Below are 22,708 nucleotides of genomic sequence, written 5' to 3'. Positions count from 1 at the left end.
TTGTTATTATTGATTTTTGTATGTTCTAAGTTATCTAAATAAATATTAGCCAAAATTCCTGATGAAGGTGATCCCATCGCCAGTCCATTCTGTTGATATATAATTTTGTCGAAAACAAAGAAATTATTATTGATGACCAGGTCTAGAAGCTGAATGAAATCTTGTATTTCTAGTTTGCTAAGAGAACTATATTTATTTAGATTATTTTCAATGATTTTTGGAAGTTTAGAAATTGGTATGCTCGGGTACATATTTTCTATGTCAAAGGAGTGGAGGGAGTGGTTAGGTTGCAGGTTTAATACCTTTAATTTCTCAATCAGTTCAGTAGTGTTTTTAATGGATTTGTTGGAGACAAAGTGATAATTTTTTGTTAGAAAATTTTGAATGAATTGGGATGCTTTGTAGAGTGGACTGGGTCTGTAGTTGATAATGGGTCGGATAGGAATATTAGGTTTGTGAATTTTCGGAAGGGCTTTAACTGTAGGAAGGCCTGGATTCATGGTTATCAGTTTAGATTTTTCATGGTCTGTAAAAAGAAATGTTAAGTTCTTTAAAGTTTGCTTTAGTTGCCTCTGGATTTTTTGGGTAGGATCTTTCTTGATTATTTTAAATGTGTTGTTGTTGAAAAATTCTTTAGTTTTGGATACATAATCAGTTTTATTCATTAAGACAGTAGCTTTACCTTTATCTGCCTTTGTAATTATTAAGTCATTATGTTTTATTTTACTTTTAAGTTCTCTGATTTGCTTGTGTTCAGAGGTAAATTTGTCGTCATTAGCGTTAATGGAAATAGTTTTCCTACTTACGTTTTCAACTGTGCCTATCCTATCTAGTTTTCTTTTTATTTCGAATCTAATTTCGTCTTGTTTCTCCAAAGGCATTTTGTTTATTGTAGCTTCTGATTCTATAATCATGTTGGTCATTATGTTTATTTTATTCATGTTAGGCCAGTTTTGGTTAGGGCCTTTTGATAAAATGGCGATTTCTTCTTTATTAAAGTTTACATTGGAAAGGTTAACTACAGGGGGATGAAATTTCTCAATTATATTTTTTGTCAAATTGATTTCTTTAGGTTGATTTTCAAGTGAAAACGTTTGTTTCTTCTTTTTTAAAATGTTTAATTTTCTATCTAAAGTAAGCTGTTTTTGCGAAAGAATATCAAACAATTTATTGTCAATTTGACTTTGAAATATGTTCCATTGTGCTATAGAAAGCAGATGAGCTGCTTCAAGGTGAGTTTCATACAATTTATTATTTAAGAAGGATTTTTTCTTATGTAAAAAACAAATTTCGTTTTTCAGCCAAATCTTGTTCGTTTTTTGTTGAGTTTTGATCAAATGTGGTGCGTAACGATGTTTTTTAATTGTTCCTTTCAAAAAATTAGGTGTTAAATCATGTGTAATACATTGCTTCAGGAAATTGATATCTTTGCCTAATTTTGCAACTTTGATTTTTAGGCCCATATATTGATAGGCCTTTCTCTTTGCCTGGTAGGCCGTTTCACTTATAGTTATGAATTTCATTGGTTCCGTATTGAAGTGGGATTACAACAAAATTAAATTCTTTTCAAGGTCCACCTATTCAATACAATGACGTTTTATTGTGATTCAATCACATGTCAAATAGTCAAATGGTACCAGTTTCGGCATCTATGTGCCATCATCAGCCTTGGGTACAAATTAAAACAAGATATACATTCCTAAAACATCTAAAACACATTTTAACACATTATAAAATAACATACAATTAATGTGGTGATACATGAAATACGATAAAATTATGATACAATTGGTATGATATAAAATTCTTAAAATTCCGGCTGTTCGTTACATAATTCAGTCTGTGTGCATCCGAGTGAATTTTTACAGATAGATAGGATAGGCACAGTTGAAAACGTAAGTAGGAAAACTATTTCCATTAACGCTAATGACGACAAATTTACCTCTGAACACAAGCAAATCAGAGAACTTAAAAGTAAAATAAAACATAATGACTTAATAATTACAAAGGCAGATAAAGGTAAAGCTACTGTCTTAATGAATAAAACTGATTATGTATCCAAAACTAAAGAATTTTTCAACAACAACACATTTAAAATAATCAAGAAAGATCCTACCCAAAAAATCCAGAGGCAACTAAAGCAAACTTTAAAGAACTTAACATTTCTTTTTACAGACCATGAAAAATCTAAACTGATAACCATGAATCCAGGCCTTCCTACAGTTAAAGCCCTTCCGAAAATTCACAAACCTAATATTCCTATCCGACCCATTATCAACTACAGACCCAGTCCACTCTACAAAGCATCCCAATTCATTCAAAATTTTCTAACAAAAAATTATCACTTTGTCTCCAACAAATCCATTAAAAACACTACTGAACTGATTGAGAAATTAAAGGTATTAAACCTGCAACCTAACCACTCCCTCCACTCCTTTGACATAGAAAATATGTACCCGAGCATACCAATTTCTAAACTTCCAAAAATCATTGAAAATAATCTAAATAAATATAGTTCTCTTAGCAAACTAGAAATACAAGATTTCATTCAGCTTCTAGACCTGGTCATCAATAATAATTTCTTTGTTTTCGACAAAATTATATATCAACAGAATGGACTGGCGATGGGATCACCTTCATCAGGAATTTTGGCTAATATTTATTTAGATAACTTAGAACATACAAAAATCAATAATAACAACTTTCCAAATATTCTCATGTGGGCTAGATATGTGGACGACACATTCGTCATTATGGATGAATCAATCAAGAACGCGGAATCCACTCTTCAAGACTTGAATAATATTGACCCATACATTAAATTCACACTAGAATCAGAAACCAATAAAGCAATCAATTTTCTAGATATAACTATCATTAGAAATACATCTGGCCTGTCTTACAAAATATACAGGAAACCTACACAAACTGCTAACACTATACACAAAGATTCCATACATCCCATAATGCACAAACGTGCAGCATACAATAGCATGGTATATCGAGCTTTCGCCATACCCATGGCAAAGAAAGATCTTAATAATGAACTTAATACCATAAGGGCAATTGCTAAGTTCAATGGGTACAACAGGCAGTTTATAGAACAAATAATAAACAAATATAGGTACCGGCCTAAAACTAAACTCATAAAAGAAAAAGAAAAAACTCATATTTCAACCACCTTCACTTATAATAATGACGTCCACAAAATCACCAACCTTTTCAGAAAACATAACGTAAGAATTTTATTCAAAACTAACAATAGAACTTCCGAAATTTTACACAACTCTGCATCAATCAATACCCCCAGTATCTACTCCAAATCCGGAATATATAGACTAAAATGCAATGAATGCAGCAGCTCCTACATAGGTCAAACAGGACGCAATTTTATGATTAGATATTCGGAACACGTCAACGCGATGAGACACAATAAGTTCTCCGCCATGGGTGTACATATGCACGACACTAATCACAAATTTACCGACATTGAACAAGATATGGAAGTTCTTCAAACAGTAAACAAGGGACCCACAATGAATATCATTGAAAGTTGTTACATCAACTGCGACCAATATTTTAACCCCAATTATAATTTAAATGAGATTTACGAGAAATCCAATATTCTTTTTGATCTTTTAATCGATTGGCTTAAAAATACCAAACTATCGAAAAACAGTTCGATTTTCCAAGTAATCCGGAATACACACTCCCGTCAATTACCCCCACTACCCCATCCTTCCGCCCCGCCTTAGTTCCATTCCCCCGCAAGCGCTCCGCCTCCTTCCTTCCCCTCGCCTTCCCCTAGCCTCCTTTACCGTTGCTCACACACTTCGTCCGGCTCCGTCTGTGTAACAACACGTTCACATGCTGCTCAAGGTGAGTTAATCATCATTTAACAATTCTAATGTTTCCAGTAACTTCCATACATTGCTTCCAACATCTAACTTAGCTAATTTCTTCTTCAGGTTCAAATTGAAGTGGGAAGTCATCTCTAAATACATCGCGATCTTACATGATCAAAGTAAACTTCCCTGGAACCACCTAATATCTAAAGGAACAAATGTCATTCACACAGACAGCATACAACTGTAAAAATTCACTCGGATGCACACAGACTGAATTATGTAACGAACAGCCGGAATTTTAAGAATTTTATATCATACCAATTGTATCATAATTTTATCGTATTTCATGTATCACCACATTAATTGTATGTTATTTTATAATGTGTTAAAATGTGTTTTAGATGTTTTAGGAATGTATATCTTGTTTTAATTTGTACCCAAGGCTGATGATGGCACATAGATGCCGAAACTGGTACCATTTGACTATTTGACATGTGATTGAATCACAATAAAACGTCATTGTATTGAATAGGTGGACCTTGAAAAGAATTTAATTTTGTCGTAATCCCACTTCAATACGGAACCAATGAAATTCATAACTATAAGTGATACAGCACCTTTCCAAGATGTTGACGCCAGTGCCTCTCAGCCTCCGGATCCCAAGATAGCAGGTTCAAACCCAGCAGAGGTAGTCGGATTTTTGAAGGGCGGAAGAAAGTCCATTCGACACTCCATGTCGTACGATGTCGGCATGTAAAAGAGATCTGGTGGCACATTTGGTGTTTACCCGACAAAATTCATTAAATCTCAGCCACAGTCGCCCAAGAGAGTTTCGATTTACTCGGTCTGCCATCTAGTGGGCCTAGAGTAAAACGGAACGTCGAAATTGACGAGCAGACAGCCAGATGGCGTCAAATTGAAATGTCTGCACATGGTAGCTGAGGCCATACGATTATTATTATTATTATTATTATTATAGTAGACAAATAAGTTTGAGCAGTTTCTTTATAAGTAGGGAAGATCACAATATGAAGATAAAGTTGGAATTCAAGAGGACAAATTGGAGCAAATATTTGTTTATAGGAAGGGATTGGAATAACTTACCAAGGGAGATGTTCAATAAATTTCCAATTTCTTTGCAATAATTTAAGAAAAGGCTAGCAACACAACAGATAGGGAATTTGCCACCTGGATTGATTGATCGACTGATTGATTGATTGATTGATTGATTGATTGATTGATTGATTGATTGATTGATCTGGGGTTCATGGTGGGTTATTAAAGACAAAGAGTGGAAATCTAACTGATGGAAAGAAGGGTAGAAAAAGATGGCCAAATAGGGGACTATATCTGGGTTTGTACTGTGTAAAGATGAAGTACACTAGCCTGCAATGATTTCGCAGTTTTGGTGAAAATAGATGGTTCATATGGAAAACAATATGCTGATTTTGAAAACACAAACTGTTTTGCCATAACGCACACAGATTTTATGTATTTAGATATTTTATATATATCAATGATTGAGATTTATCATCATCATCATCATTTCCCGTTTTCAGCTTCCCGGGTCGGGTTGTGAATCAAGAATCTCCATCGCTGCCTGCCCCTCCACCACTCTTCTCCCCTTTTAAGTATATCTTCTGGTTTTCCTCCCCTCTTCTCTATGCACTCCCACACTGAATCTGTCCATCCCTTTCGGGGTCTTCCTTGTGGTCTCTTTCCTGTTAACTTCTCTGAGAAAACTTTTTTCGGCACTCTCTCGTCTCCCATTCTTATCATATGCCCATACCAATACCACTTTAGCTTTGTTGTTTCTATCCTGTCTTGAAGTTTCAAGATTCCTGTCCTTTTCCTTATCTCTTCATTTCTAATTCTATCCTTTCTGGTCTTGCCCTCGATACTTCTTAAGAATTTCATCTCCGCTGCCTTTATTCTACTCTCCTCTTGTTTTGTTGCAGTCCATGATCCAGCTGCATAAGTTAGTATGGGTTCATAAAAGGTTGAATATAATACTTTTTTACGTTTCTTAGGGATAACTTGGTTCCACAAAATACCCCTTACACTCTGGTGGAAGCTGTTTGCTTGTTGTATTCTTTTTACCAATTTCCTCGGTTATCTTTCCATCTTCTGTGATCACACTTCCCAAGTAGTTGAAACTTTTGACCAGTTCCAGAATTTTACCATTCAGTTTTATCTTTCCTCTTCCTTCCTTCCTTCCTTCCTTCCTTCCTTCCTTCCTTCCCCTTGTCATCACTATTGTTTTACTTTTCTCTGCTTACTTTCATCTCAAATTTTTCTACCTCTTGATTCCATACATTTACTTGTTTTTCACTTACATTTCATCCTTACCCCATATCACTGTATCATCTGCAAACAAGATGGCTTTTGTTGCCTGTCTTCCCAATCTATGTTTAATGTTCTTATGAATTTCATCCATGACTATGATGAATAATATGGGGGATAGTACACTTCCCTGTTGGAGACCAGTTTCAACCTTAAACCATTTTGTTTTTCCTATACTAGTCTTCACACTAACACAATTTTTGCACATAGCTTTTATCACTTGCTCTACCACTCTGTTAACTTGTTTTTACTTTAATATGCCCCATACCAACTGTCTAGGCACACTGTTATAAGCCTTCTCAATGTCAATAAATGTCATCACTGTCTTTTCCAAACTCCCATCTTTTGTCCATCCAAAAGATCAGGTCAAACATTGATCTGTCTTTCCTAAAACCTTACTGTTCTTCTTCCATTTCTCCTTCTAGCCTCTTCTTCAATCTTACTTCCAACACTCTCTCAAATATGTTAGCTACATGGGCAATGTAGTTATTGCATTCCTTTTTATCACCTTTTTTAAATATCGGGATAATTAAACCCTTTCCCCACTCTTCTGAGATCTCTCTCTTCCTCCAGATTATTTTAAATAATCTATACAGCCACTGTAGCCCTATTGGTCCTGCTACTTTTATCATTTCCGTAGTTACCTCATCCACTCCTGCCGCTTTACTGCTCTTCATCTTTTGTATGGCTTCCTCTATTTATAATATCAATATCTCCTTTTCTTGTTATTTTTCTTTCCCCATTGTTTCTTCTTGCTCCTTCTTATCTACCAGTTCACTGTATTTAATATTTAGCAATTCTGAGAAGTATTCTTCCCATCTTTTTAGTATGTCATCTCTTTGCATCAATATCTGCCTTGTTTCAGATTTTACAAATTTTGTATCTTCCCTATTTTGTACACTGTTCTTCACCAAACCATACAAAACCTTTTTACTTCCCTTTATATCCTCCTGAAAAGTTTCTGTGAAACATTCCCAGCTCTTCCGTTTCTCTTCTTGTACTATTTTCTTACATACCTTTTTGGCTTCTTTATATTTCTGCCAATTCTCTGTACTATTACTGCCTATCCACTTCCTCCAAGCCATTTGTTTCTCTTTAACTCCTTCCTTTACCCTGCTGTTCCACCAAGGAGTCTCCTTTTCCATTTTCCTCCCTGATAGTCTTCCACAGGTGTTTACTGCACACTTTACAAATCCATTTCTGAAACATGTCCATTCCTCTTCCACACTGTTCAAGTCATCTTTGGGAATTTGTTTCTTCAGATCCTCTTGAAACTTTTCCCTTATTTCTTTCTTTTTAACTTCATTCCCTTTATTTTTCTTTCTCTTTTTTTTTCTATTAACTTCATTATTTTACCAAGTCTTAATCTGGCTACCACCACTTTATGGTCTCCTTCGAAATCTGGTCTTGGCATTGCCGTTACGTCTTCCAGTTATCTATGTTTCTCCTTCTCCACCAGAATAAGATCAATCATTGTCTTTGTCTTTCTATCGCCCAATCATATCTAGTTATTTTTTGTGAGTTATTTTTTCTAAACCACAAATTTCCAACAATTAATCCATTCCTTCTACAAAAATCTATTACCAAATCTCCTTCTTCATCTTGGTTTCCATAACTATAGAGGCCAATTATCTCTTCTTTTCCCTGTCTGTCTGTTCCAACATGTGCATTCATGTCTCCCATTATTGTAACCTCTTTATCTTCAATACAACTTTCCGGTTCTTCTAGAAACTCTTCTAAATATTCATCTGCATTCCCCGATTGGGGTGCATAAACCTGTATAAAATCCTTGATTCCACTCTCAAGTCCAAGTCTAACTTTAATTATCCTGTCACTGATCTGGTCAATTTTGTCCACATATTGTGCTAGGTCTTCTCTCAACATAACACCAACACCATTTGTTGCCGTCTTTCCTCCACTCCAATATAATCTATATCCTTTCTTCAATTCGTTGTGACATTTCCCCTTCCATTTTGTCTCACTTATTCCCATCACTGCTAGTTATTTCTTCTCCATATTGTACCAGGAAATGCCTATGGCCTGAACATAGTTTTGGTTAGAGGAATATTTGCAATGGGATGGCTCGAACACGTGTAGAATGCACGAGGTAATGCTATGGCACAGAGCTGCAAGCAGTGAGCGAGCTACGTCACCAGCTGCAAGCATGTGGATGACGCAACTGTTATGTGAACTTCACCTGATTTTCTAGAATGTGCCAAAAATATTTTAATAACTTCTAAACCCTTTAAGATATTGAAAAATGACATACATCATCGTGTAGCTCATTATCTGAATGTTAACATGCTATAATTTCATGGAAATTGATCCAGGAATTTTCAAGTTGTTCAGCTACAAAGAAACTGCATTTTTTCACGAGGAGAAGCAGATGACCTCCACATTCCGTATAAAAGGACAGGGTCCGGCAAGGCATATTCAGTTACAACTTGCAACTCACAGGTGACAGACTGTCATGCTGGTCTTTACATACAGGTCTACAGGAGTCGAACCCAGTAATCTTATTGCGTATTATCGTCGATTCAATCTTCGTCGTACTTGTAAAAATTGTATTGTATTTTGGAACTTAGAAAATTTCCAGTGCTTCAAGACAAACTTAAACATTTTACGGTGTTATTTCAGAGCTTATAATATTTCTGCCACTCACAAACTTAGTATTTTTGTGCTGGAAAGTGAACCACTTAACTTAGTCTTGTGCTAACACTCAAACATGATTTAGTTTGAACTGTTATAGTGAATAACTGAGTGAACATTAAGGCTATTTTACGACAATTTAGATGAATACTACCATTATTCAATGGAAATAATCCATAATATCTCTTTAATTCATGTGCAACGAATATTTGGGGAAGTTTGAACTAAACCAGACTTGTGTTGTGAGTAAACTACAATTACACTTCGTAGCATGATAGTCATTTGAACTCGTATTCAATTAGAATCCAAACACTTGTTATACATTGAACATACTTTGAATTACCGGTACATGTGTAAACAGTATAAACTGTATACAATAAACTGTGTTTTGTACTGTACTTCCAATTAGTCAAGCAATAATTACTTTCCGCTAGTGACTTAACATTTTTGCACTTAGTAAAATCGTGCCAATTTGACACTCGTAACCCATACAGTCAGTTGAACTTTCTCGTGTTCACGAAACTCATTAGTGACACCAGAAACCCTGACAGAGTGCCTTTTTCACCGTATCAAAATGATGTTCAAGTCGATGTGGTACAGTGTGGGATTTAATGTGGTACAACATGCTGTTTAACGTGGTACATCGTGGGACTTAACATGGTGCATCGCTGGAGGTGGTACGTGGTACTATGATGGACTCCCTCAAACAATGTACAGGTTACAGTATGTGTACAAAAGGGAGGGGAAGGAAAGGGAGGAGTTGTAGAAGACAGGTGGTCTAATGTTCTAAGGGGAAGGAGATTGCAGGCCAAGGGCTCTATTCAGGATCAGAATTCAGGACAGGTGTCTGTGCGAAATCGGTACGAGTCACTCCAGGTAGAACAACAGAGGGAAGATGAGGGACAGGGAACTGTTGCTGAGATGCATGGAAGTAGGAGGAAGGGAAAAGGTAGGAAAGGGAATTGTAGAGTAGAGGATAGGAAAAGACAGGTGGAACAGGGTCATGGGAAGGAGAAAAGGGAGGAGGAAGTAGCTTCTGCAGCTATCAGGAAAGATAGGGCTGACCAGGAGGGGAGGGGATCAAATGAGGTGGGTAGGGTTGAGGCTCTGGTCATGGGGGATTCCATCGTTAGACACGTGGGGAAAGTGTGTGGAGGAAAGGGAACCAGGGTAGAATGTTATCCAGGAATTAGGTTGAGGCAGATGTTGAGGAAAGTAGAAGAGAGGGAGGAGGGGAAGGAGAAGGTGGTAGTGTTTCACGTTGGTACCAACAACGTAAGGCAAGCTGATATAAGTACCAACATAGTTGGAGATGTGTGGGATCTGGTAAATGCAGCACGGGTGAAGTTTAAGAAAGCGGAGATTGTTATTAGTGGAATACTGGGTAGGAGGGATACTGACTGGAGGGTGATTGGGGATTTAAATGAGACTATGGAGTGGGTATGTGGGAAACTGGGAGTGAAATTTCTAGATCCTAATGGGTGGGTAGGAGATAGGGATCTGCGCTCGGATGGCCTTCATTTAAACCGCAGTGGTACGTATAAGTGGGAAATTTGTTTGGAAGGGTAAAAGGGAGGTACATTCAGGGAAATGGGATGGCCTAGGGAGCGGTGATAAGGGAACAGGGAACTGGAAATCAAGTAGGGATGACATAAAATTGTTAGTGCTGAACTGTAGAAGTATTGTAAAGAAAGGAATAGAATTAAGTAATTTAATAGATATATATTTACCAGATATTGTAATAGGAGTTGAATCATGGCTAAGAAATGATATAATGGATGCAGAAATTTTCTCACGGCACTGGAGTGTGTATCGTAGAGATAGGATAGGAATGGTGGGAGGGGGAGTTTTCATTCTGGTGAAAGAAGAATTTGTAAGCTACGAAAAAGTTAAAGATGAGACACATGAAATTCTAGGTGTAAGGCTCATTTCTAAAGATAATAGGCAACTTGATATATTTGGAGTGTACAGATCGGGAAAGGGTAGCACTGATGCGGATTCGGAATTATTTGATAGGATAGTCAGCTATGTGGGAAACGACATGGAAAGAAATGTGACTGTAGCGGGAGATCTGAATTTGCCAGATGTAAATTGGGAAGGAAATGCGAACGACAGGAAGCATGACCAACAAATGGCAAATAAGTTAATATGGGAAGGACAGCTGATTCAGAAAGTGATGGAACCAACCAGAGGGGAAAATATCCTGGATGTGGTGCTGATAAAACCAGATGAGCTCTATAGGGAAACTGAAGTAATAGATGGTATTAGTGATCATGAAGCTGTTTTGTCATAGTTAAAAATAAATGTGATAGAAAGGAAGTTCTTAAAAGTAGGACTATTAGGCAGTACCATATGGCTGATAAAGCAGGCATGAGGCACTTTCGAAAAAGTAACTATGATCGGTGGAAAACGGTAAATAAAAATGTAAACAGACTCTGGGATGGGTTTAAAGAAATTGTTGAGGAATGCGAAAACAGGTTTGTACCTTTAAGGGTGGTAAGGAATGGTAAAGACCCACCTTATTATAATAGAGAAATAAAGAGACTAAGAAGGAGGTTTAGACTGGAAAGAAATAGAGTTAGAAATGGCTGTGGAAGTAAGGAAAAATTGAAGGAACTTACTAGAAAATTGAATCTAGCAAAGAAGGCAGCTAAGGATAACATGATGGCAAGCATAATTGGCCGTCATACAAACTTTAGTGAAAAATGGAAGGGTATATATAGGTATTATAAGGCAGAAACAGGTTCCAAGAAGGACATTCCAGGAATAATTAATGAACAAGGAGAGTGTGTATGTGAGGATCTTCAAAAGGCAGAAGTATTCAGTCAGCAGTATGTAAAGATTGTTGGTTGCAAGGATAATGTCCAGATAGAGGAGGAAACTAAGGCCAAAGAAGTAATAAAATTTACTTATGATAACAGTGGCATTTACAATAAGATACAAAAGTTGAAAACTAGAAAAGCGGCTGGAATTGATCAGATTTCTGGGGATATACTAAAGACAATGGGTTGGAATGTAGTACCATATCTGAAGTACTTATTTGATTACTGTTTGGTCGAAGGAGCTATACCAGATGAATGGAGAGTTGCTATAGTAGCCCCTGTGTATAAAGGAAAGGGTGATAGACATAAAACTGAAAATTACAGGCCAGTAAGTTTGACATGCATTGTATGTAAGCTTTGGGAAGGCATTCTTTCTGATTATATTAGACATGTTTGTGAAATTAATAACTGGTTCGATAGAAGGCAATTCGGTTTTAGGAAAGGTTATTCCACTGAAGCTCAACTTGTAGGATTCCAGCAAGATATAGCAGATATCTTGGATTCTGGAGGTCAAATGGACTGTATCGCGATTGACATGTCTAAAGCATTTGATAGGGTGGATCATGGGAGACTACTGGCAAAAATGAGTGCAATTGGACTAGACAAAAGAGTGACTGAATGGGTTGCTATATTTCTAGAAAATAGATCTCAGAGAGTTAGAGTAGGTGAAGCTTTGTCTGACCCTGTAATAGTTGAGAGGTGAGTTCCTCAGGGCAGTGTTATCGGACCTTTATGTTTTCTTATATATATAAATGATATGAGTAAAGTAGTGGAATCGGAGGTAAGGCTTTTTGCGGATGATGTTATTCTCTATAGAGTGATAAATAAGTTACAGGATTGTGAGCAACTGCAACGTGACCTCGAAAATGTTGTGAGATGGACAGCAGGCAATGGTATGTTGAGAAACGGGGTTAAAAGTCAGGTTGTGAGTTTCACAAATAGGAAAAGTCCTCTCAGTTTTAATTACTGCGTTAATGGGGTGAAAGTTCCTTTTGGGGATCGTTGTAGGTATCTAGGTGTTAATATAAGGAAAGATCTTCACTGGGGTAATCACATAAATGGGATTGTAAATAAAGGGTACCGATCTCTACACATGGTTATGAGGGTGTTTAGGGGTTGTAGTAAGGATGTAAAGGAGAGTGCATATAAGTCTCTGGTAAGACCCCAACTAGAGTATGGTTCCAGTGTATGGGATCCTCACCAGGATTACCTGATTCAAGAACTGGAAAAAATCCAAAGAAATGCAGCTCGATTTGTTCTGGGTGATTTCCAACAAAAGAGTAGCGTCACAAAAATGTTGCAATGTTTGGGTTGGGAAGAATTGAGAGAAAGAAGAAGAGCTGCTCGACTAAGTGGTATGTTACAAGTGATGAAAATCATTTTTCGTCCGTATTGAAAGTTTCATAAACTGTATATAGGATAATATTTTTTGTTTATTTCCACCTATTCAATACATTACAAGATGTTGGCATTTACTTTAAAACATTATTCAGATGAGACATGTTTCGCCTCCTACTGTGAGGCATCCTTATTAATTTACCAGGCATCTGGTTAAAGATATTCAAAAATATGTTTGATGATTATAAGAGAGGTAAGATTTACGTTTGTTATAAACATGTTCATGAAGTAACTAAAAATCTAATATATTGATAAAAACATATGTAGTTCTTTGTTGAATAGGACTTGTTTGATTGTACTATAGTAAAAGAAGGTGGTTTGAAGCCGTAGTCATTAATAGATGTCTAATACATAGTGGAAGGCATAAAATATCAGTTCTATGAGAATATACATTACATTCAATTGATACTAGACATTAGACATCTATTAATGACTACGGCTTTAAGCCGTACAATCATACGACGTCCTAATCAACAAAGAACTACATATGTGTTTATCATTTTATTAGATCTTTAGTTATTTCATTGAACATTTTATATGTACTACCTATGAATCCACTAGTTTTTAGTATCAATTGAATTTAATGCATATTTTATTACAAACATTCATTAAAAATTCATGATACTGCTGGAATCGGGCAACATTAAATTCAACAGAGTATATTTAAATTTGATTTCCTATTTTCAAATTTGAAATAAAAGAGGAATCATTCATGCTATCTACAAGTTGAATAAACTTAAAATTTTAAAGTATCATCTATTATTTCACACTGCGAATACCTTTCTCTGTACCTGCTTCTAAGCACAGAACACCCCATAGTTAAGTCTCATTCCCTTTTTCCTTTGACTTTTCCTGGTACAATATACTCTATAAGTTCTTCTACCTTGCCATTCAAAGTTATGACATTGATGATACTGATTCTTGTGATGTCTAGTAGCCCACTTTTTACAGTTCCCCCAGAGCACCGGGAACTGCGCATCACTTCAGGGTGACGCCCTAGAATTTTCCGAGGCCTTGATTCACTCGCACTCATTTTGCAGGCTGTTTGTATGATGGGCCGCCACTACTGAAGGCATTTTATTATCTTCTGCTGGGTCAAATTAGGCAGCCCCTAACATGGAGTCGGACGCCTTTTGTAACTGTTCCTCTGGAGTACAGAGCCTATGGATTTGCCCCTTCTGCCACCTCGACTGTACCAAAGTCCATCTTCTCCGCTGTAGATGCCATTGAGGTCTTCACCCATAACTCAGGGCAAGGGCTTTCCATATTTATGACCCCTGGAGAGAGGGTATCTCAGTATTTTAAAGCTCCCAAGAATTGGGCTACCTGCTGATCCACAGGTTGTATTGAGTATTTCAACCTGCCCTACATAATGTAAGGGCCCCCTATCCGCCACCTTGGGATGCGCTCTGTAGGGGTCAGGTTCCCCTGGTTACTTATTGGAAGTTAACCCCACCCACAAAGGGTGAGGTTATTTGCAGAGCGAGATTTAATGTATTTAATGTATGTCGTAAGAAAACCAGACTCCGGCACTGGATTCAGCGTGTTAAAATGATTTACAATCACCTATATTACCTCAGACCTCTTTGCTGGCAAGTGGTGACAGAAGCTGTCCTGAATGAATAAGAAATGAGGGCAGACCATGGATACATTTTACAATAAACCAACCAAACCCCATGGCACTACAGGCCTTGAAGGGCCTTGGACTACCAAGCGATATTTTACAGTATGCTATTATTTTACAGTTATTATAATTGCAGGCTGGGAGTCAGAAGATGGCGGCAGAGAGTGATGAATAGAGTGGAAGAAAGGAGGTTATCTGGGAGGCCAGGGCTCTCCAGGAGCTATAGTGCCATAGGCTGCTGCATAAATAATAAATCTCAATTAAGACTTCATTTATCCTACTGTCACTCGACAACAGTCTTTGTCCCTTCAAATGTAGGAGCAATAAAATATTTCTGTATACATATTTAGGTTGTTAAGGAGAACTTACCAGTTGAAAATATAACATGCATTATTGTTAAGAGAGATGATTCTAAGACCAGGTCGAGCAAGTGTTGTGTAAGAGCCTCCCTGGAGTATGGTACTCATGGTTTCATTTGGCAGCCAATGTGACCAGTGAGATGCTACTGCCTCATATACCCACTGTATGCTAAGCTCATCATCAGTGATCTCAGGAGGGGTGTATCTGAGACAAACAACAGTTTACAATTACTTCTTGTGCTTGTTTGGAAGATAATAAATTGCTTTCTGTTTACAGCAGAAATGACACACTCATAAGAGTTGAATATCTACAGAAAATAATACAAGTCACAATAATTATGAATTGAAAGAATAACAATTAATGAAATTCATGAGAAACAAAAATGATCTTTCAATTTTTCTTTGAACTTTAAGCTTCTAATGTATCCATTAAAAAAGAAGCAAATTCAAATGGTACAAATATATAGAAGTGTTTCCAAATTTCAGTCTAATTTAACAACATCATGAAATAAAAGATCACAGATAACACTGTAATAATAATCTTAAAAAAGAGGCAAAACTTAAAACATTGAAATCATATTTTTGTGTCCGCTGAATTTGAAAATGTATTCCTTTATTCGTATCATGTAAGGTTTTTGTTCATTAATGCAATCCCACTCCAGCGTGGATAAAGTAAACCTAAGAAAAAAGATTGCAGGCAGATGTTAATGGAAGTAATAGTTTCTTTTATTGCTTTTATGACATGCCCTGTTTATACATACAGTATATATTGTTTCTCCACTGCATATTAGCATTGGTAAGAAAACTCAGACAGTGTAGTGATTGGCTTGGTATTGTGCATAACATTCATATGAAAAATTTTGTGATTGCATTTATTGTTAGTTTGGATGTTCATTTTGTAATTGTGAATAACAATGTTTTTAAATGTTATAGGTATGCTAAACAGTCTTGTAGTTTGTAAAATTGGGAACATGCATCATTTTCAAACATATTTTCTTTGAAAAGTACACCAATGAAATAGTACGGAAACGTATTACATTGTGGTATGTTGCCTTGTTTTCTACCATTAAAAAAATATTTAATAGTGCCTTTCCGCAAGGCGAGTGAAACGGCCTCTGACGTAAGCGGCGCGCTGTGACGTCACGATCCAGTACCGCATGGAGCTCTACCAGCCGTTGTGCATCAGCCGTTGCTAAAAGCCGATCGTTTATTATTCATGATCGCGAATAACTTCAAAATGACAGAAGAAAGGTTCAAAACAGCACAATCAGACAATCTATCGTGTGTAAATGTCATCATTGTTGAAAAATAGTGACTTTTGTGACCGCAGAAATTCGCGGATAAGAAGCAAGTTTGTAAGTGGCGTCTTTTATATACGTGCAATGTACTTTAACCCATAGTATTAGGATAACAACGAACCTGGATAGATATCACATCACTTTCAACATTTCCTTCTAGACTGATTCCCCTATCAAAGAATAACATTACATTTTCGGGCTTTCAGCATTAGTAAAGTAAGAAATCGGATTTCAGCACTAACATAAACATATAGGTAGCATTATAGTACTAGTCCGCTTCTGTGGTGTAGTGATTAATGTGTGCCACTCCCGGAGGCCCGGTTTCGATTCCCGGCTCTGCCATGAAAGTTGAAAACAAATAGTACGAGGGCTGGAACGGGGTCTACTCAGCCTCGGGAGGTCAGCTGAGTAGAAGGGTTTCGAATCCCACCTCAGCCATCCTCGAAGTGGTTTTTCGTATTTTCCTACTTCTCCTCCAGGCACCTAAGGCCACGGCCGTTTCCTTCCCTCTTCCTTGTCTATCCCTTCCGATCCTCCCATCCTCCAACAAGGCCCCTGTTGAGCATAACAGGTGAGGCCGCCTGGGTGAGGTAATGGCCCTCCTCACCAGTTGCATCACCATACTTAAAGTCTCACGTTCCAGGACACTACCCTTGAAGTGGTAGAGGTGAAATCCCTCGCTGAGTCCGAGAGAAAACCAACCCTGAAGGATAAACTGATTAAGAAAGAAAGAAAGAAGGAAAGAAAGAAAGAAAGATCATAGTACTATAGGGCTATAATCTATCATTCTCAAAAAAATATATATATTTATGGTTGGGACAACTGGCCTACCCACTTCTGGGGCCCATGAAAGAGAATTAAATATCTTTGTGGAGGGAAAAATTTAAACATGATAAAGATAAATATGACTTCATCTAGTTTTCACAAGTCGGGCTGAGTGGTTCAGACTGTTGAGGTGCTGGCCTTCTGATCCCAACTTAGCAGGTTCGATCCTGGTTCAGTCCGGTGGTAGTTGAAGGTGCTCAAATACGTCAGCCTCGTGTCGGTAGATTTACTGGCACGTAAAATAACTCCTGCAGGACTAAATTCCTGCACATCGGCGTCTCCGAAAATCGTAGAAGTAGTTAGCGGGGCGTGAAGCCAATAACATTAATTACATTTGGCTTTTAACAAGCTGAGCATATCAGGAAAGAAAAGTGTCCTGGTGACATTTTAGTCGCTCAATACAGGAATGTCTTTGGGTGCTGTGACTTACTTTTTTTTTGCTTTACGTCACACCGTCACATATAGGTCTTATGGCGACGATGGGACAGGAAAGGCCTAGGAATGGGAACAAAGCGGCCGTGTCCTTAGGTACAGCCTCAGCATTTTCCTGGTGTGAAAATGGGAAACCACCGAAAACCATCTTCAGGGCTGCCGGCAGTGGGGTTCAAAACCCACTATCTCCCGGATGCGAGCTCACAGCTGCGCGCTCCTAACCGCACGGCCAACTCGCGCGATATTTTTACCCTTCGGTTTATTGACTTGGCTTGTATAACCTAAAACTTAGGCTAAGTTGGATAATATTTTAAACACCTACATCACTATTTTCACTTGTGTGCAATTATGTTATTTATTTCATTAATATTATGATAATTATTATAATTGAGCATTGTTAACTTATAAGACCCCAACAGACAAGCATTGGTTTTGTGTAGAGTTATACATTTGTTAAATTCACGTTGTTTCCCTTCATGATGTACACGCCTATTCTTTGTTACATTATAGAGTATTTAGATATAGCCTAAATTTCTTTACCAATTAAGCTCTTCAATAAAGACATACATAACTGTCCCATGCCGAGATATATTGGTAGAATTAGAGCTGTCAAAATGGTTCATAACCCCTTTGATTTATTATCTTGACATGGATCGCCCAAAACATAGGTTAGGTTTCGAGAATACTTTAATAATCAGCATTATTTAATGCACTGTTTATTACTTTCATATTCCAAGATGTAATTGAAGCATTTAAATAAAGCATCATACATTAAAATTTAAAGTTTTACCACTAGAACAGCTGACATGGAAAAGTGATTTGAAAATTCAAACAAATTCATCTTACGTTAAAATCTTCAAAAAAATAAACTGTAAACTTTTCCGATATATCACCAGCATTTCTCCAGCTCGCCAAAATCCATTTCTCCCTAGTTTTAGCGTCTTTGGAACGTTTATAAACAATTTGTTTGGTATGGTATGTGATGTGCTATTGCACATCGGAACTCTACACCATTTATAAGTTTTCTGCCTCACTGTCTGCGCAGGATTCATTTTAAGTCTAAAATATACCACTCAGATTATTATCCAATGTATAGACCTCGAATTTAACCATACTAGACACTAACGTAAAGTAGAAATACGCGAAGTGTATCCTGCTTCTCACAGCACACTATGTGTTATTTCGTCTGCTAATTCAGTCAACCTGTACGATGACGTCAGGCCAATGAGATCGCGTACTTGCGTGACGTGACATTTTCGTAGATTTTTATCATGTTTGGAGTTATTATTTGTACATTCTGATCACATTTTTGAATTCTGCATGCAATTTTGAATCAGATTAGCATATTTTTAATTAAAACCCCGGATCATGCATGTTCCCTATTCACACAAAGTGTCAATTTACAGCAACAATGTTAATTTACAGCAACAATGTTGTCAGTGTGTAAATTCTCCTGATCTATTTTGCTATGTATGCAGTGAATTCACTGAAAAATCTCAAAGAGAAAATATTAGTCATACAATCAAGCAAGGATCATCATCATCATTTCCTGTTTCCAGCTTCTCAGGTTGGTTGTGAATCAATGACCTCCATCGCTGCCTGTCTCTCCACCACTCTTCTCCTTTTCTAAGTACATCTTCTGGTTTTTCTCCCCTCTTTTCTATGCACTTCCACATTGGATCTTTCCACTTCTTTTGGGGTCTTCCTCATGGTCTCTTTCCTGTTAACTTTTCTAAAAAAAGATTTTTCTGGCACTCTCTCTTCTCCAATTCTCATCATATGCCCATACCACTTTAGCTTTGTTGTTTCTATCCTGTCTTGAAGTTTTATGCGTATTAGTAAAAGTGGCATACTTTCATTTCATGGCATGAAAAATTTTAATATATTTTTGTATAGTATAATAATTCAAAATGAGAGTGACAGTGATAAGTGGATTCAACAGAAAATTGGACTGGTAAGTTTCACTGACATTTTTGTATTTAACCCGCAAGTGGTCGCTAGGATGAAAGTAATACCAATATAAATGGTCCGTTATTGGACATTATAAATTTTCCAGCTAGCTCATTCTTGGTTGCCAGCGTTTCGCCCTCATGTGCTAGGGTGGGCTCATCAGTTGGTACCTAGCACACTTACCAATACGCTGGTTAGTGCATACCGTGGAGGCCACTGCGTAGGCCAACTGGAGCCACCGGCAGTGCCAATACACCAAGAGACTTTGTCTCATCACTGAAAATTGATGCCTGCTTGGCCATCAGATGATATAGATGTTGATTGAGCTAGCTGGAAAATTTATAATGTCCAATAACGGACCATTTATATTGGTATTATAAATTTGCTCATTCAGGACAAATATTTCAGATTCCCTATGGGAATCAACATCTATATCAGGATGAAAGTAATGCGAGTGGTCACGTGTTGAATAAAATGCTCACTGTGTGATATGACGTGTTTATATAATAAATACCACCCGATTTCAAGCGTAAATGTATTAACATATTAAATGAACATAAGAATAAATCTCAAATGGTTATAATTAACACTAAAAATTACAAATAAAATTACAAATATCTCAAATGATTATAAGTGTGTCTGGAAAAAACAATTCCCAGCTTTCTAAAATAGTTTATGTGTCTTTCGAAATGCCCTTTACACAAGAAGGATGAATCACTATAGTTTCAGCACAAGTAAATGAGTGTGGATTTCTTCTTAGAGGGTGTCTGCCCCACTTCGTCACCTTATTTTTTCCTTATACAAATATTGTCACTAAACATGAAATTTTCATTTATCTCCAACATAGGTTGTTCGCCAACTAAGATTGCTCTCCAGGTACGGTTCTATCAGCACGTTCTTCTGTCTCGGACTGTTCAATATCCGTATTGTGTTCTCTGTGTTCACTTTCACAATCCGAGTCACTGTTCTCGCCCCCGAGTTGATCACTAGGAACTTCATCAAACCAAGCTAAAATGTCACTTCTTGAGGTCATTGTCATGCATTAATTACACAAAATATTAATACAATAAGTTGCAAAGAACTGTTTCAACTATGATGCAACATACAACAATAGCAAAACTATAACACACACAGAAATTAGCACCAATGTGACTGGTCGTGCGTGAAGCAAAATGCTCACTGTTGACGGTCGCTGATAATTCCTCCCTCACTGTCCCTTCTCAAGATCACAGAAGTGAGTTTCAATGCATCCGTACTTTTCTCAAAACTGCTGTACGAAGGTACATTAGGGCTCAAGTTCGAATCTACATGCTGTATAAAAGAGCAGATGATTTTCAATGAGCGTGAGCATTTTGCTCATATAGCGACCATTGGCGGGTTAATTGTAAATTATGTACCAGTTTTCTCAGGATATAAATCGTCTGCCTCCATAGTGTAATGGTTAGCACTATTAGCTACCATCCTCGGGGATCCGGGTTCGATTCCCGGTACTGCCAGAAATTTAATAATGGCAGGAGGGCTGGTATGTCGTTAAAATGGTACATACAGATCACCTCCATTGGGGATGTGCCTGAAAAGAGCTGCACCACCTCAGGATGAGGACACAAGTTTACTCACCAGGATATAAATCCAAAAGAAAAAATAATGAAAATGTCCTATGATGGATCAGAATCACTATATTATGCAATGTGTTAAGAAAAGCCAATTATTTACAATAATTATAACAGTCATGTGGTAAACTACTCACACATTCAATGGACTGGGTTCATGGTTCCCAAGAGCAGGAAATAATGATATGTTAACAAAAGTGTTTCGGAAAGCAGTGAGCACTGTCTTGTAGATATTTTTGTTGGATTCTCGACTTGTCTCCCATACTCCGTGGTCTATTAAATCTCCAGTGAAGTATATATAATCAATTTTCTGAAACAGAATTTATCCATTATTCATGTTAAAGTGAAGGAAACTGATGAAAAGCAACAACTTATCAGGTAAGAGTATGGTAAAAAAAAATCCAGTGATCATTGATCATACACTTTGGCATACAATAATTTTAGAGTGTTTCGTCTTCTTCCCTACGAATGGCAAATAAGTGGAGAACTGAAAGTCATCGGTCTATTAACCAGAATGCAACCATGATTTACAAAATATTTTTGCTTTTATCCAAGTTTTGTTCCCTTTCCTCAGCTTCTTCAGTGACACAGTGGTGGTGATGGTGGCAGTGGTGGCAGTGGTGTACATACCATAAAGGAGTTTACAATAATACTTTGTTGGGTACAGGCAGAGAAGATTGCAAATCTGTCAAGTGAGATAATAATAATAACATACATACATACATACATACATACATACATACATACATACATACATACATACATACATACATACATTATCATTATAGACTGTTATGCCTTTCAGCGTTCAGTCTGCAAGCCTCTGAGAATTTACTAAACGTCGCCACAATCCTCGATTTGCAACTAGTGTTGTGACCTCATTTAGTTCTATACCTCTTATCTTTAAATCGTTAGAAACCGAGTCTAACCATCGTCGTCTTGGTCTTCCTCTACTTCTCTTACCCTCCATAACAGAGTCCATTATTCTCCTAGGTAACCTATCCTCTTCCATTCGTCTCACATGACCCCACCACCGAAGCCGGTTTATGCGTACAGCTTCGTCCATCGAGTTCATTCCTAAATTAGCCTTTATCTCCTCATTTCGAGTACCCTCCTGCCATTGTTCCCACCTGTTTGTACCAGCAATCATTCTTGCTACTTTCATGTCTGTTACTTCTAACTTATGAATAAGATATCCTGAGTCCACCCAGCTTTCGCTCCCGTAAAGCAAAGTTGGTCTGAAAACAGACCGATGTAAAGATAGTTTCGTCTGGGAGCTGACTTCCTTCTTACAGAATACTGCTGATCGCAACTGCGAGCTCACTGCATTAGCTTTACTACACCTTGATTCAATCTCACTTACTATATTACCATCCTGGGAGAACACACAACCTAAATACTTGAAATTATCGACCTGTTCTAGCTTTGTATCACCAATCTGACATTCAATTCTGTTGAATTTCTTACCTACTGACATCAATTTAGACTTCGAGAGGCTAATTTTCATACCATACTCATTGCACCTATTTTCAAGTTCCAAGATATTAGAC

The 22,708-nt window shown here is 37.3% G+C and overlaps 1 protein-coding gene across 1 annotated transcript in view; it reads right to left on the bottom strand.

The window, feature by feature from the left end:
- Positions 1 to 22,708, bottom strand: part of LOC136857816 (sphingomyelin phosphodiesterase-like) — an 84,010-nt gene that overhangs the window by 14,397 nt on the left and 46,905 nt on the right. Inside the window, exons 3-4 of the mRNA XM_067136769.2 lie at positions 21,296 to 21,468; positions 15,054 to 15,248 (exon numbers count right to left, since the gene is read on the bottom strand). Coding sequence (XP_066992870.2) covers positions 15,054 to 15,248; positions 21,296 to 21,468 — 368 coding nt within the window. The remainder of the gene's footprint in view (positions 1 to 15,053; positions 15,249 to 21,295; positions 21,469 to 22,708) is intronic.

The sequence above is a fragment of the Anabrus simplex genome, chromosome 1, assembly GCF_040414725.1.
Source record: "Anabrus simplex isolate iqAnaSimp1 chromosome 1, ASM4041472v1, whole genome shotgun sequence".
NCBI lineage: Eukaryota > Metazoa > Arthropoda > Insecta > Orthoptera > Tettigoniidae > Anabrus > Anabrus simplex.
The sequence above is the reverse complement of the archived record's forward strand: the minus strand, read 5'-3'. Positions and strand labels throughout refer to the sequence as shown.